Source organism: Lithobates pipiens, unplaced genomic scaffold (assembly GCF_037356315.1).
Source record: "Lithobates pipiens isolate NorthernLeopardFrog02 unplaced genomic scaffold, aLitPip1_a1.2 Scaffold_19, whole genome shotgun sequence".
NCBI lineage: Eukaryota > Metazoa > Chordata > Amphibia > Anura > Ranidae > Lithobates > Lithobates pipiens.
In genome coordinates, this window is record NW_027507764.1 from 30,942,524 (window position 1) to 30,957,119 (window position 14,596).

The following is a 14,596-nucleotide window of genomic DNA, read 5'->3' on the forward strand; positions in this document are numbered from 1 at the left end:
TGCGTGCTCGGATAAAGGGTCTGGTATGGATTTTTAGGGGGAACCCCACGTCAATTTTTTTTTAAATTTGATGCGGGGTTCCCCTTAATATCCATACCAGACCTGAAGGGTCTGGTTATGGATATTTAGGGGGAACCCCACGTCAATTTTTTTCTTAAATTTGAGGCAGGGTTCCCCTTAATATCCATACCAGACCTGAAGGGCCTGGTAATTGAATTTGGGGGACCCCCACGCTTTTTTATTTATTTATTTATTTATTTATTTTTTTATCAATGACTTTCAATGAGTGTTCTCTGTATTACGGAGCCGACAATTCATTATAGCTGCGAGTGATTTTAAAGGACTTTTTTTCCTGCATAAATGACACTTTGTGCAGGGACAATTCTAAGCACGGGAAACATGCGCCCCTTCACAGGCATACTATAGACAACCCCCCCCCTACGAAATTTAAAGGAATATTACACTTTTATTGTTTCACTTTAATCATTATTAAAATCACTGCTCCCGAAAAAACGGCCGTTTTTAAAACTTTTTTTTGCATTGATACATGTCCCCTGGGGCAGGACCCAGGTCCCCAAACACTTTTTAGGACAGTAACTTGCAAATTAGCCTTTAAAATTAGCACTTTAGATTTTGAACGTTGGAGTCCCATAGACTTTAATAGGGTTCTAAAGTATGCTATATAGTTAGCTCCGTCAAATCTTCTTTATACATTCGACAGACACCATAAGCCTTCCAAGACAGATTCTACCGTAATTCATGTGGATTTTCGGACGAATGCAATTTTTGAACGAAAAACAAAATAAATAAAAACGAATTTCGGGAGTAACTAAATAAATTAAGTTTTCGGAAAAACCGATGAAAGGGGTAATGAATGGAGGTTCAGGACAGGATAATATGTAATAAAATGTATATAGAAGACAGGATAGTCATTGGAGGCTTGCCATGATCAGTCTGATGAAAAAGTTGTTAGTAATAAATTTGTATGCAATAAAAGTTGAGATAGTAATTTGTGTGATGTAATAGAAAGCAAAACAAATGTTTGGGTAGCTAAGTAATATATAGTTGTTAAAAAATCCTATTACAAGAATATTACAATTTGTGCAAATCAAATGACTGAACAGTGTTGGATTCTTTGCTATGAAAGATTCCCTCTCACCAAAACCAGAGTACAACATTTCACATAATGATCTCACTGAGTATTCCCTTCCATTTATTTCATGAAGTCTGTCAGTCTGATGATATGAGGTTTTGCTGAGAACATAAAGATGACATTGAGCGGGAAAATGTCTTGAACATGTTTTTTAAGGTGCCTGAAAAGGAAAGTGACAATTGAGTGTTTGGATGTTGCTTTAGTGCTGGCTTCTTTCCCTAGCGGCCAGCTCAGCTGCCATCGGGGGGGAGGGATGGGAGGCAGCCTCTCACTTCTCTCGCTACCCGCACTACTACCTCACACCTGACCGATGTCTGGTCCTCGCCCCTCGTCCTCCGCTCTCGCTGTGCTGTGTGCACCAGAACAGTGCTTGTGTCCCGCCCGTCCGTTGGCTCACTCTCAGCCCCGTCTACAGCGCGGCTCCCCTCACTCACACAGCGAAACCGCTAAGCAGGCAGCCGAATGGGTCACGGGCATCATCAATTCACCGGGAGTGGGAGGGAGGGGGGCGAGAGGACTCCAAACTCACTCCTTACTCGCTCCCACCAACACCAGCATCCGGTCACTCCCCGGAGATGAATCTCTAGATATAAGCCCAGACATGGCAGCTCTGATATTCCTGTCCTGACAGGTCCTTTAATTCTTGTACAAATATGTTTATGTTGATTACATTTTTATTCTCATTTAAATCTTTTTACACCTCAATAGATTTAATTTAACAAAACATTATTGACAACAATGTTATTGAATAATGATTAATAACCAGCAAGAACCTACAACCCATATTACATGGATATATTTTTTTATTCTCAATTGATTATCTGGTCCATACTCCCCTTGTATGAGATATTCAGTCTACAATCAGGAAAAACATTTATTAATATATAGAAAAAAGAAGGCCTGTGACTTTTGTTTTTACCACATGGAGAGGTCATAAAAGTTCTTACCGTTGGAAATTATTCCTGATTTGCGAGGATCAGGTGTTAGTGTTATTTTTTTTATTTTGTTTGGCCACTCTTGTACAGGTTACTTATGTTACTATCTGTGTGTGTTCCAATACTGAGATAATCATGCAACTGCGACATTCAATGAGGGCCACAGCTGGACACCACTCTTCCCTGTGTGTGTTCCAATACTGAGACAATCATGCAAATCAGGAATTCAATGAGGGCCACAATAGGACACCACTCTTCCCAACAATGGAGGTTGGCTTCCATAAACATGGTCATTGTGATGGAAACAGTATCAGCAGTCACACCTCAGCCAGGTATTCTACCTCCTCTTTAACATATCAATTCAGAAACCCATCAACAATGAGATAATCAATTCTGTATTGGGTGTAACAGTTCTCTATATTCTGTAGCTAAATAGTCATTGTTGAAGAAAACCAAAGTGTACTTTTAGTAAATAACACAATCTCAGGCGTATTATTACATTTATTTACATTGTTAAATAGTTACTATTGTATATTTTTCACTACATTTTAGATTTTTTTATGTGCTTCTTTTTAAACAGTTTTTTATTTGATGCTCTATCAAATTTAGGGTCGCAGAGGTTGTTTTTTTTGGGGGGTGGGGGGGTTTAAGTCCCTTAACATTTTTTTCTGTGGCCCCGGTTGATTTTATTCATCTTTTTAAAATTTTTATAATCTTTTTGGGTTATGATAACTAGCTGCCATGGATGTATTTGGGTATATGGAGAAAAGGGTGGTAGATTTAGAAGAAGTTTTCAGTTCCACCAAGGAAAAACTGGGATAGACATAGAAAACAATTTTAAACAGTTGAAACATCTAATGGGAAAACAAATGTAAGATTTGGTGAGATGTGAAAACTCTGGAATTTATATATTAAAGTGGAAATTTACCCATAACAACTTGATAAAAAATGAAAAATGTTCTTTCGCAAGTAAATTGCCTCCAGCATTGCTCCTGTTACTTCTTGCTGGAGGCCGCCATTTTTCTGAAGCTCAAAGCCCCAGCAGAAAATCATAAAACAGAACTAAACCCATCAATTTATAGGTTTCCCAGAAAAGCTACATTCCTGAAATGCGGGAAATGCAAACTATCATATATGATTGTGTCCTCAACCAAACTGTCAAACCATCTAATATCTGGAGTCATAACTCGTCACATGTTCAGCACTATGGCAGTTGCATTTCAAACAGAAGCAGCTTTCTTGAATGTAAAGGATAGGAGGGTTTAATTCTGCTTGAAGGCGGTCAGCCGGTCGGCCTCTATAAACTCAGCAATGCCTAAAAATACCTAAAAATGGAAAGCAACTGAGCATGTGCAGTGCAGGATAAGACAGTGTATTACTGTTTTTTAAATAGTATAGACACTTATTTTTAATGTTTTACATAGCTATACCTTAAAAAGGGGCCAATCTGAAGTGATCTAGCAGGACTTGATTCTCTACCTAAAGTTCCACTTTAAGGATAACCCCAAGGAGGTTGAGATGGGACACCAGAAAAACAGAGCAGCGCTGCTCAATGTTTTTTTAACAGTATTTTATTAGATTTTCTACCAAAACTTGGGTTGCAGCGGTCTTTTTCATTCTTGTATTATTCACTCTACAAACTACAATCAAGTAAAAAATAAATATTAGAAAACAAAAACATTTCCATTTTATAGTTAATATGGGAGAAAGTTTTAAAACGCAGTAAAGTTTTTAAAGTATTTGGGTTTCAGCATGTTTTAATCCTATCACCTATTCTCCAGAAAACCTGTTTATATGCAAATCAGCAAGAACAATGCGGGGTCATTTACACATCATTTACATGAGAAGCCAATGGAAAGTCTTCATTCTCACCTGTTCCCGCCCATCTCCCTTGTATAAAATGGGCCTCTCCCTCCTGTGATCAGTGACTACTTCCAGAGATTCCGGTATACTCATCTATTACAGCCTAGCTGGAGATTTGGTGACGTTGTCCGGTGTTGATCTGCAGTTTAACTTAATACTTTGTGAAACTAATCTGACTTCATCACCACTGAATCCTCTCCACATTAAGGTAAGGTCACTTTCCTCTAACCAATCAATGGATCTTTATGATTTAATGAACATTCTGATAATAATCTTGCAGAGGTTTATGAAGTATATGTAATAAATATGAAAAACTGATGAAAGGGGTAATGAATGGAGGTTCAGGACAGGATAATATGTAATACAATGTATATAGAAGACAGGATAGCCATTGGAGGCTTGCCATGATCAGCCTGATGAAAAAGTTGTTAGTAATAAATTTATATGCAATAAAAGTTGAGATAGTAATTTGTGTGATGTAATAGAAAGCAAAACAAATGTTTGGGTAGCTAAGTAATATATAGCTGTTTAAAAATCCTATTACAAGAATATTCAAATTTGTGCAAAATAAATGACTAAACAGTGTTGAGTTCTTTGCTATGAAAGATTCCCTCTCACCAAAACCAGAGTACAACATTTCACATAATGATCTCACTGAGTATTCCCTTCAATTTATTTCATGAAGTCTGTCAGTCTGATGATATGAGGTTTTGCTGAGAACATAAAGATGACATTGAGCGGGAAAATGTCTTGAACATGTTTTTTAAGGTGCCTGAAAAGGAAAGTGACAATTGAGTTTTTGGATGTTATGACATCACTCATGGTCATTGTGGGTCATTCTGGGACTTCACAGATTTGGCGAAAATGTTTTAGGGAAGAGTCACTAATATCCTCTCATGGCCTTTAGCATGGCCTCTGCTGTCTTGTACTGGGTACAAAGAGAGAGGCAACCATTTTCCATTATTGACATGATAGTTTTAATTTAATTTACACTTCTTACCTGGCTGAGCTCTGTCTTCATCCTCCTGACTTTATGTAACTAAACTGAAACGTTGGTTAGCAAAAAAAGCTGAGAATTTCTGGTAGGTCATCTTATGATATGGTTGGCCTTTTCATGGCAGCGTCTGCCAGAAATATAAGATTCATCAAAATTCTTCTGGCAGCAGCTACACCTTTTCTTCATGAAGGACACTTGGGGGTAAAATTATTTTTTTGACCACCAGTAATCGAGATGGCCCCACACGCAACTTAACTGGTAACTATTGGATATATCCTGGCACCTATTTATTGCTATAAGGCTTGGCTTTTCCATTTGATTTTGTACATGAACAAGTTATGAACTTGCATGATATTATTATTGTACACGGATCGCTGTATTTACACATTAAGGTCCCTTTAACTTTACTCCATCATTTTCTATTGTTTTGTTCAAACTCTCACTTATATGACTGAAACTTATTCCTGAGTCACATTCTTTAATAAGTGGAGCTTTATTGAACATTTCCTTTTTTTTATAGGTATATAAATGCTGGTAACAGTATTCATATTTGACACTTTTCTAAAATTTGTCCTAAAATATTTATTTTCTTTTTTTTTTCCCTCTCCAGGACACTATGGCCTCCGTTGCTCATAATGTGGAAGGTCTTCTGGACAGAATGGTCTCCTCCTATTCACAAGGTCTACAGCAGGTAGTCTTACAGGAGTACTTCCTCATGGTGAAAGAACTTGGAGAAGGAGGCTATGGAAGAGTATTATTGGCAAACCACAGGATAACAGGTCAGTGAATTTATATATATGATCTGTAGAATGTAGACTTTATATTACATCCCCATAAGTATTTAAATGTTTAAATCGTTATTTGATGTTGCTAAGTATAAACTGTTTAAAATATGAATTAATTTTGGTAGAATTATTTAGGTAACTAAGCAATAGGATGGGTCTTGGGAAGAGTAATGCAAATATCAAAATACTTTGATGGGTACATATCTGCCTGGAGGAGTAAACTGTATTTGCATTCAGACTGCCCTAGATAATGGTCACATGTGATTCTGATCCTCTATGATTAAAAGAATAGAAATCCAATGAATGAAAGGGGTGGGCCGGGAACAGTTAGCCTAGGGAGGATATGATGATAATAATGATGGACATCACTCAGCCAGGAAACAAGATGGGGTTGAGATTTTCAAGTGGACATAATAAATTAAGAGCTATAAACTTCTAACTTCAAACTCCTAACTTCTTCTTTTTGTTTTTTCACAGGTCAACAAATGGCATTGAAGATCACGGATAAAAACAGAACCAGTCAGCGGTCTTTCCTTCAGGAGTTCAGTGTCTCATACTTACTTTCTTCTCATCCCAACATCATCGGATGTTATGGCATGGCCTTCACCACCATCGACTACTTCGTCTTCGTCCAAGAACTGGCCCCTGTTGGTGATCTGTGCTCCATGATTTTGCCACATGTAAGTACATTAAGGTTTCATTATGCCAATTTTTTAAAGTTTTGATAAAAAAATGTTATTACAAATATTTTGAATTCCCCATCAATTTACCATCGCCGGGACAAAAGTGAATCTTTTGGGGGAACACATACAGAAATAGAATCCATCCCTAGTCTAAAACTAAAAAAAAGGAAATGTTATGGCCATACATATACTTTAACTGATTCTTTATTTCTCTTCTACCCTAATGTAGTTAACATCTATTGTATTTTGATTTTTTGTTTCCTAGGTGGGAATTCCAGGAGACGCTGTTAAAAGGTGTGCTGTACAGATCTCCAATGCTCTCGAATTCATATCTGAAAAAGGACTTGTTCATATGGATTTAAAGCCAGAAAACATTTTGGTGTTCGACAAGGACTGCCACACCATCAAGATCACAGACTTTGGCCTTGCTAAGGTCAGAGGGACAGTGATAACCTCCAGGTGTGGCAGTAAATCTTACATGGCCCCAGAATTGCGTGACGTGACCATCTCTAATGGACTGGTTGTAGAAAGCAGCCTGGATGTCTGGTCGTTTGGGATCATCATCTACAGCCTACTCACAGGGGAGTTTCCATGGCAGGTGGCCATCCTTGATGATGAAGCATTTGAACGGTTTGTTGACTGGCAAGACTTTTATTATATGGACAACCCTCCTGAAGCATGGAGAAAGATTCCGACTGGAATACAAAGGATGTTCATCGATCTTTTGGCCATTGACTTTACTAAAAGAAGTAAAGCTACAGAAATCCTGAAATATGTGTGTGAAAGCTGGAAGGAAGAAACCCCAGATGCAGCCACAGGACAAGAAGATGAGGATCCCATAGAAAGCCATTCTGTGCAATCTGAGGTATCCATGGCTTCCCACCTGAACAACTCACAGGGTCATGTTTCCATCACATCCTTGTCTTACCTTTTGACCACAGAAACTTCTGGATCTCAGTCTGAGATGGTTCCAGAGCCAAAGAAGGACAACATGGAAGAAGCAGTAATCATATTTGATGATGAATTCTCCTTACATGTTGGTGCCGAGGTAGACATTGAATGAACATGAATTGGTGAGTAATGGAGCACCTGAAAGAACATCACACACAGCCAACTTTCTCAGGTATGTGGCTTTCTCAATTCAATATTCCATCTTTTAGGGTCATGTCACTCTAGCAACTCTTCACAAAGTCATTCATTTTTGCACCACAATATCTGTCGGTGGTCTTGTTCAATGCATAGCTGCCACTGTTTACTCCTTTTAGAGGGATTAATCATTTTTAGGAGCTCTCTGTCCCTCTTCTTTCTCTTCAGATGTACAAATCTCTATAAAATGTATTTAACTCCCAAAAAAGGTTGTAAAGCACTAAACCTTTCATCATACCTTCGAATGTTTTGCAAGAATGGCATGTGGAGTAAATACATTGTGCTATGTGTCCTTCTCTTTCATCTCAGAAAGCTGGGAGATATGCCAATGATAGAACTCTTGAAGGTGGGGCTCAGCCTTGTAGTTATGAATATTAAAGTGAAACTTGAATCAAAGAGGCCGATACAAAGGGTCTTCTAGCAAACAATGATAATAGCAGGACTCTTGTTGGGTATGATATTAGCAATTTGCTGTCAAACATTTTTACATGGTTGCTATTTTATGATGGCATTGCCAAGACCAATTATAACACGTTTAGAGCAGTAACAGGAACCTGCACTGTTCAGTTTTTATCAACTTAGAGCAGTCAGACCATTGAAGGACGGTTGCCTACCGGTTGGTTAAGATCTCTATTCATTTCTATTTTGTTTTATTAACTAGATTTGTCTATTCTGTGGATATTTTGTGATTTTACACATCCTGTGATATAATCTCTTGACGGAACCTTTTCAAACCTTTTGTAACCTTTTGACCTTATAATTTTTATCATTTCATATATAAATATATAATTTAATACTGCATGATACTCCAATATTCAACAAAAAATAGACCTTCAGGACTGACTAAATGCAGCTCATTAATATAAATTCCATGTTCATGTTTTGATTTCATGAATGATTTCTCTGTTTTATTCTAACAATATTTCTTTACATTTTATTTTGTTTTTCTCTAATAATATCTCTTTACATTTTTTTGATGAGAAGTCTGGACTATCCCCAGTGGATGAACAAGACCCCCTGCCTAGTACATGGTGGATGTAACTTGTACATATATGAGTTGTTACGCCTCCTGTGCACTGGGTGGGGCTCTTGAAATTTCTCCATACAGAAAAATACCTGCTGATCCTGACAGAAATCTAATGAGTTCCTTAATTAATGTCAGCCTAGTTGTATTGTACATTGCTCAGAAGCAATAGTTTTGAAAGGTGTTTGCTTGCACATTTTGATGGCACAAGCTACAGGTTTTGCATCCTTGTCTCAAATACTTGGTTTATCATTTTCCCAGAACATCATGTTGGTATGATATTTTCCATTATATGATATACACATGGATTGTTCTAGGTCAGTCACTCCCCAAGTAGTTAAAAAATGATAAGGATATTTGGAAATTAATCTCTCTCTTTTTTTTTTTTTTACTTTATATCTTTATTTGCTTTTTCCTATTTTCAAAACATACAAAATTCACAAACATTTTACATTCCTCAAACAACATATTAAAGGGGGGCATCTAGACTCCCCCTTCATAGACAACTTCATAAGTCTATAATTTAATCACCCCTAATCTACAAAACGCACACACCACCATGCTTCTAATACCTCCATCACTCACCACTACATCCATCCCTCAGTGTTAGGTAACTGGGTGGTGAGCCTGACTTGACAGAAGAAGACCTCTCTTACGGCTCTGGTTCAAGTCCCACTGGAGTGAGAACAGTGGTACGAGAGCACAGCAGGGTAGGAGAGTCTGGCCGGATGCCGCAGCAGATGCAGGCGAAGCGGCGAACCTCCAGATGCTAGAACCACAGGAGCTGGTGGAAGCAGGAGACGGCTTGGCAGAACTGGCAGTGAAGGCAAGGCTGGCAACCCGATGAACCTGGAAGGCAGTAGCCAATCCTGGAAGGCCCCCAAACGAGATGTAGGCAAGACAGGTCAGGCAGGCAGGAACCAGCAGACAGGTGGCAGATAGCGCAACGTCAAAACAGGCAGAGATTCAGCAACATTAAGTAGTCCGAAATAAGGTCAGGCAAGCCGAGGTCGGGGTGGGAGAGAGCAGCGAAGTCAGATGGGAGCCGAGTCAAGCAATCGGGAACAAACAGGCAGAAAACGGGGTTCTTCAGGTACTAGCTGCAGACAAACAGCACAGAGCATCTGCAGCTTTACCTTTAAATAGGGCCACTGGCGCCAATCGTGTTAGCGCGCGCACGCCTGGGGGGCACGGCGGCGTGCGCACCCGCGCCGATGCCCAGGCTGACTAGCGGTGCGAGTGCACATGCGCGAACAGCAGTTTGCGAGCGGGACCCTGACATTGCCCCCCCTCAAGGGACAACCTCTGGGTGCCCCTAATGTCTCTCTTTTCAGGGTGTGCGGAGAAAAAGGCCTGAATTAATCTCTCAGCGTGCAGATTATCATCAGGTTCCCAAGAGTTACTCTCTGGGCCATAGCCTTTCCATTTAATCAAGAACTGACCTTGTCCCTGCCGTCTTCTAAAGTCCAGAATGGCCTCTACCTCATATTCCTCATTCCCATCGACAAGAACAGGCTCAGGCGGTCTCGTTCCTGTATTAGGAAAGGGGTCAGGTACTGAAGGTTTAAGCAGGGACACATGAAAAACCGGGTGTATTTTCATGGATTCAGGTAAAGACAGTTCATAAGATACCTTATTAATCCTCCTTTTAACCGGAAAAGGCCCCAAAAACTTGGGTTCCAGCTTCTTGGAAGGACAGGCTAGCTTAAGATTAGAAGTTGAAAGCCATACCTGATCCCTGATTTGAAGAACCAATTCTCCCCTTCTCCTCTGATCGAAGGTCTTCTTACTATCCGCCTGAGCCTTGGATATAGCTTCCTGTAGGATCTGGTTGTTGCGGTGGAGAAAGGTCACAGTGTCCTGGACTGCCGGAATGGAGGATTCTGAAAGGAGATCAGGAAGAAATGATAACTGGCATTATTGTAGGCGAACTAAGCTAAGGGAAAAAGGGATAACCAATCGTCCTGCACAAAAGATGTGAAACACCTGATATACTGTTCAAGAGTCTGATTTGTACGTTCCGTCTGTCCGTTGGTTTGGGGGTGGTAAGCAGAAGACAAAGCCAGTTCTATCTTCAGACTCTCACACAGAGCTCTCCAAAACCAGGAAGTAAACTGGACCCCCTTGTCGGACACAATATTAGCGGGTACCCCATGTAGTCTAATGATCTCCTTAATGAAGATACGGGCCATCTCAGATGCTGAAGGGGTTCCTTTCAAAGGTAGGAAATGGGCCACCTTGGACAGACGGTCTACAACTACAAAGATGGCTGTACAGTTCTCGGAGGGTGGAAGTTCGACTATAAAGTCCATGGTGATCATTCGCCAGGGTCGATCAGGTGCAGGGAGCGGTTTCAGCAGCCCCCCAGGCCCGGTTCCTGGTAGCTTTACCCCGGAAGCACATGGGGCAGGAGTTAATGTATTTCTTGCAAAATTCCTTAATGCCGGGCCACCAGAAAGTACGCAGCACGAGTTCCAGAGTCTTACGAGCCCCAAAGTGCCCTGCTAGGGAATGATCATGAAGAAGGGTAAGGACCCTTATCCGGACGTTCTCAGGGACAAAGATTTGACTGTCCTTCCACAGCAGACCTTCTCTGGTTGTCAATGTAGTCCCCGACAAGGAGAGGACAAGGAGAATTAAGAGTTGCTTCTCTTATCTGGGACAGCAGATCAGGCTGAACGAGCAAAAAGGTGCTAGCAGGAAGAATAGTGTCTGGAGGCGCAGCATCCTTAAAACCATCATACATGCGCGAGAGCGCGTCCGGTTTCACATTCTTTGAACCAGGGCGGTATGTAATGTGGAAGCAGAACTGAGAAAAGAATAGGGCCCAGCGGGCCTGCCGGGGCTTCAGACGCTTGGCGGTTCGGGAGGTATTCAAGGTTTTTGTGATCAGTGTAAATCAATACAGGATGGACAGCACCTTTAAGCAATTACCTCCATTCCTCTAATGCTGACTTGATGGCCAGCAGCTCTCGGTCTCCCACGTCGTAGTTCCTTTCAGCAGGAGAAAGTTTCCGGGAAAAGAACCCTACGGGGTGCATCAGGTCATTACTGCCTTGACGTTGCGATACCACCGCCCCCACAGCCACTTCGGAAGCATCGACTTCAAGGATGAAGGGCCGAGATGGGTCAGGATGGCTGAGAATGGGGGCAGAAGTGAACAGGCTTTTGAGCCTCTCGAAGGCCTCCTGTGCCTCAGAGCCCCAATGGAAGCATACATTCTGCTTAGTGAGTTGAGTGATGGGGGTGATGATGGCAGAAAAACCCTTAATGAACTTCCTATAAAAGTTCGCAAAATCCACAAAGCGCTATATCCCCTTCTTGTCAGTGGGTGCCAGCCAGTCGAGTACAGCAGATACTTTCTGTGGATCCATCCTGATGCCTGCTGGGGAAATCTCGAGACCGAGAAATTGAATGTTCCGCTGCTCAAACCTGCATTTCTCGGCCTTGGCGTATAATCCATGTTGGAGCCGGAGCAGCACCCTGCCAACGTGCCCTCGATGTTGCTCCAGGGACCCAGAGAAAATCAAGATGTCGTCCAAGTAAACTATAACAGACGTCCAAAAAGTCCCGGAACACTTCGTTTATAAGATGATGAAAGGTGGCAGGGGCATTGCAGAGCCCAAAAGGCATCACAAGATATTCGTAGTGCCCAAATTGAGTTTGGAAAGCTGTCTTCCATTCCTCACCGGCCCGTATTGCGGACCAGATTGTATGCCCCCTTAAGTCCAATTTAGTAAAGATTGTGGCCGATCTCAACTTCTGGAAAAGTTCTGGTATCAAGGGCAGAGGGTAGCGGTTCTTGACCGTAATCTTGTTCAACTCATGGTAATCCACGCAGGGCCGAAGTGACTGATCCTTCTTGGTGACGAAGAATATTCCGGCGCCTGCGGGAGAGGTGGAATGGCGAATGAACCCCTTCTTGAGGTTCTCTGTAATGTAGACCTTCAGGGCCTCCTGTTCCTTTTAGGACAAGATGCGTCCGAATGGGATTTCAGCCCCTGGAAGGAGCTCGATGGGACAATCATACGGACGGTATGGAGGAAGGGAGTCTGCCCCCCGTTTACTGAAAACGTCCAGGAACACATGATATGGTTCGGGCACAGATTGACATAAGTTCTGATCAGAGTCCAAGCAGAGAAGTGTTCCAGGCCGGTCAGATGCCTCAGGGAAACAGTGGTCTAAGCAATAGGGGGACAGGAACTTCACCTCTCCAGTGGACCAGTTAATGGTGGGATTATGGGTCTGTAGCCAAGGTATGCCCAGGATCACCGGAAACAGGGGTGATGAGATCCCATCGAAGGTTAATAGTTCCTTATGCTGGCAAGGGGAGATAGCTGGTAGGAAAAGTGTCTCCTGGGTTACTTGGCCTGACTTGATGCGAGAACCGTCTGCCAGAAAAATGGATAGTCCATGGGTCTTCCTCCGAAGAGGTATGGTATGCAGGCTGGTGAAGGCGAAATCGATAAAGCAGCTGCAGGCCCCGGAATCAATGATGGCATTGATGGAGACCGTATTTTCCTGAAGCTGCAATAAGAGAGGAAGAGCAATGTTGGTTGTGTTGGTTGGCAAGGGTACAAGACTGGCAGACACAGAAGAGAGGCACTTACGTGTCTTTGCAGGGCAGTTAATTACATAATGTCCAGATCCACCACAGTAAAGGCATAAGTTCAACTGCCGGCGCCGGGCTCGCTCTTCTGGTGACAAGGAGAGTCGCAACAGTCCGAGCTGCATTGGTTAATCAGCAACTGGGGCACAGCTGGCAGGACCCCCTTGTGGGGGAGGTGAGAAAAAGGGCGCAGGGGTTGGAACTCTCGCAGTCATCCAAGCAGGCCGGTTGGGTTGTGAGGAGCATTCGGCCCTTCGTTCTCGAAGCCGTTGGTCGATCTGGATGGCAAGTGCGATTAGGCCAGTTCATCTTTGAGACTTTCAGAAAGGCCCATGCGGAACTGATGCTTCAGGGCTGACTCGTTCCACTGGGTGTCTGAAGTCCGTAACATAGTCCTCGGCCATTCTGCGCCCTTGCTGGAGCGCAGATAGGGCAGATTCAGCAGTGGCAGTCCGTTGAGGGTCATTGTATAGCTGGGCCATCCCCTCAAAGAAAGAAGAGAGAGTCTGAGTCAATGTATTGTCATTCTCCAGGAGGTGATGGGCCCAGGTTTGAGGCTCTCCTTGTAATAGAGACATGACGAATCCCACCTTGGTTGCTTCCAGGGAAAAAGTTCTGGGCTGAAGGGCGAAGTACAACTGGCAGGCATTGCGGAAGGCCCGGAACTTGGAACGGTCCCCTGAGAACCTCTCAGGAATAGGCACCCTTGGTTCAGGTGGAGGCATCATAACAGCAGGCTGGGAGATGGGTTGAGCAGGAGGAGACGGAGGTACAGTGACCGTGGGACCGGAACTGGACAGATGCTGAACTCGTTCCTCCAATCTGGTATACCCCTCCTGAAGAGACTTCACGGCCTGGTGAGAGCCGCAAGGTGTGAACAGATCTCCTTCATAGCAGAGGCTCCTTCCGCAGGCTCAGTCATGGCTGTTTGTACTGTTAGGTACCTGGGTGGTGAGCCTGACTTGACGGAAGAAGACCTCTCTTACGGCTCTGGTTCAAGTCCCACTGGAGTGAGAACAGTGATATGAGAGCACAGCGGGGTAGGAGAGTCTGGCCGGATGCAGCAGCAGATGCGGGCGAAGTGGCGAACCTCCAGATGCTGGAACCACAGGAGCTGGTGGAAGCAGGAGACGGCTTGGCAGAACTGGCAGTGAAGGCAAGGCTGGCAACCCGATGAACCTGGAAGGCAGTATCGGATCCTGGAAGGTGCGTTAGTGTGCACCCGCGCCGATGCCCAGGCTGACTAGTGGTGCGAGTGCGCATGCGAGAACGGTGGTCCCTCCATCCCTCAGCAAGGTACTTGTCCTTAATCCCAAACATCTAGCCTCACCCACAGTACGCTTTTCCTCCAAATTACTATTTCTCTTTCCACAATTTCCAGATCTTATCGTATATGTTGAC

At 42.9% G+C, this 14,596-nt stretch overlaps 1 protein-coding gene across 1 annotated transcript in view; it reads left to right on the forward strand.

The window, feature by feature from the left end:
- LOC143997997 (ribosomal protein S6 kinase 2 beta-like) overlaps positions 1–7,479 on the forward strand; it is a 33,921-nt gene extending 26,442 nt beyond the window's left edge. Inside the window, exons 6-8 of the mRNA XM_077493795.1 lie at positions 5,559–5,727; positions 6,211–6,413; positions 6,682–7,479. Of these exons, the coding sequence (XP_077349921.1) occupies positions 5,559–5,727; positions 6,211–6,413; positions 6,682–7,479 (1,170 nt within the window). The remainder of the gene's footprint in view (positions 1–5,558; positions 5,728–6,210; positions 6,414–6,681) is intronic.
- The last annotated feature ends 7,117 nt before the right edge of the window (positions 7,480–14,596 follow it).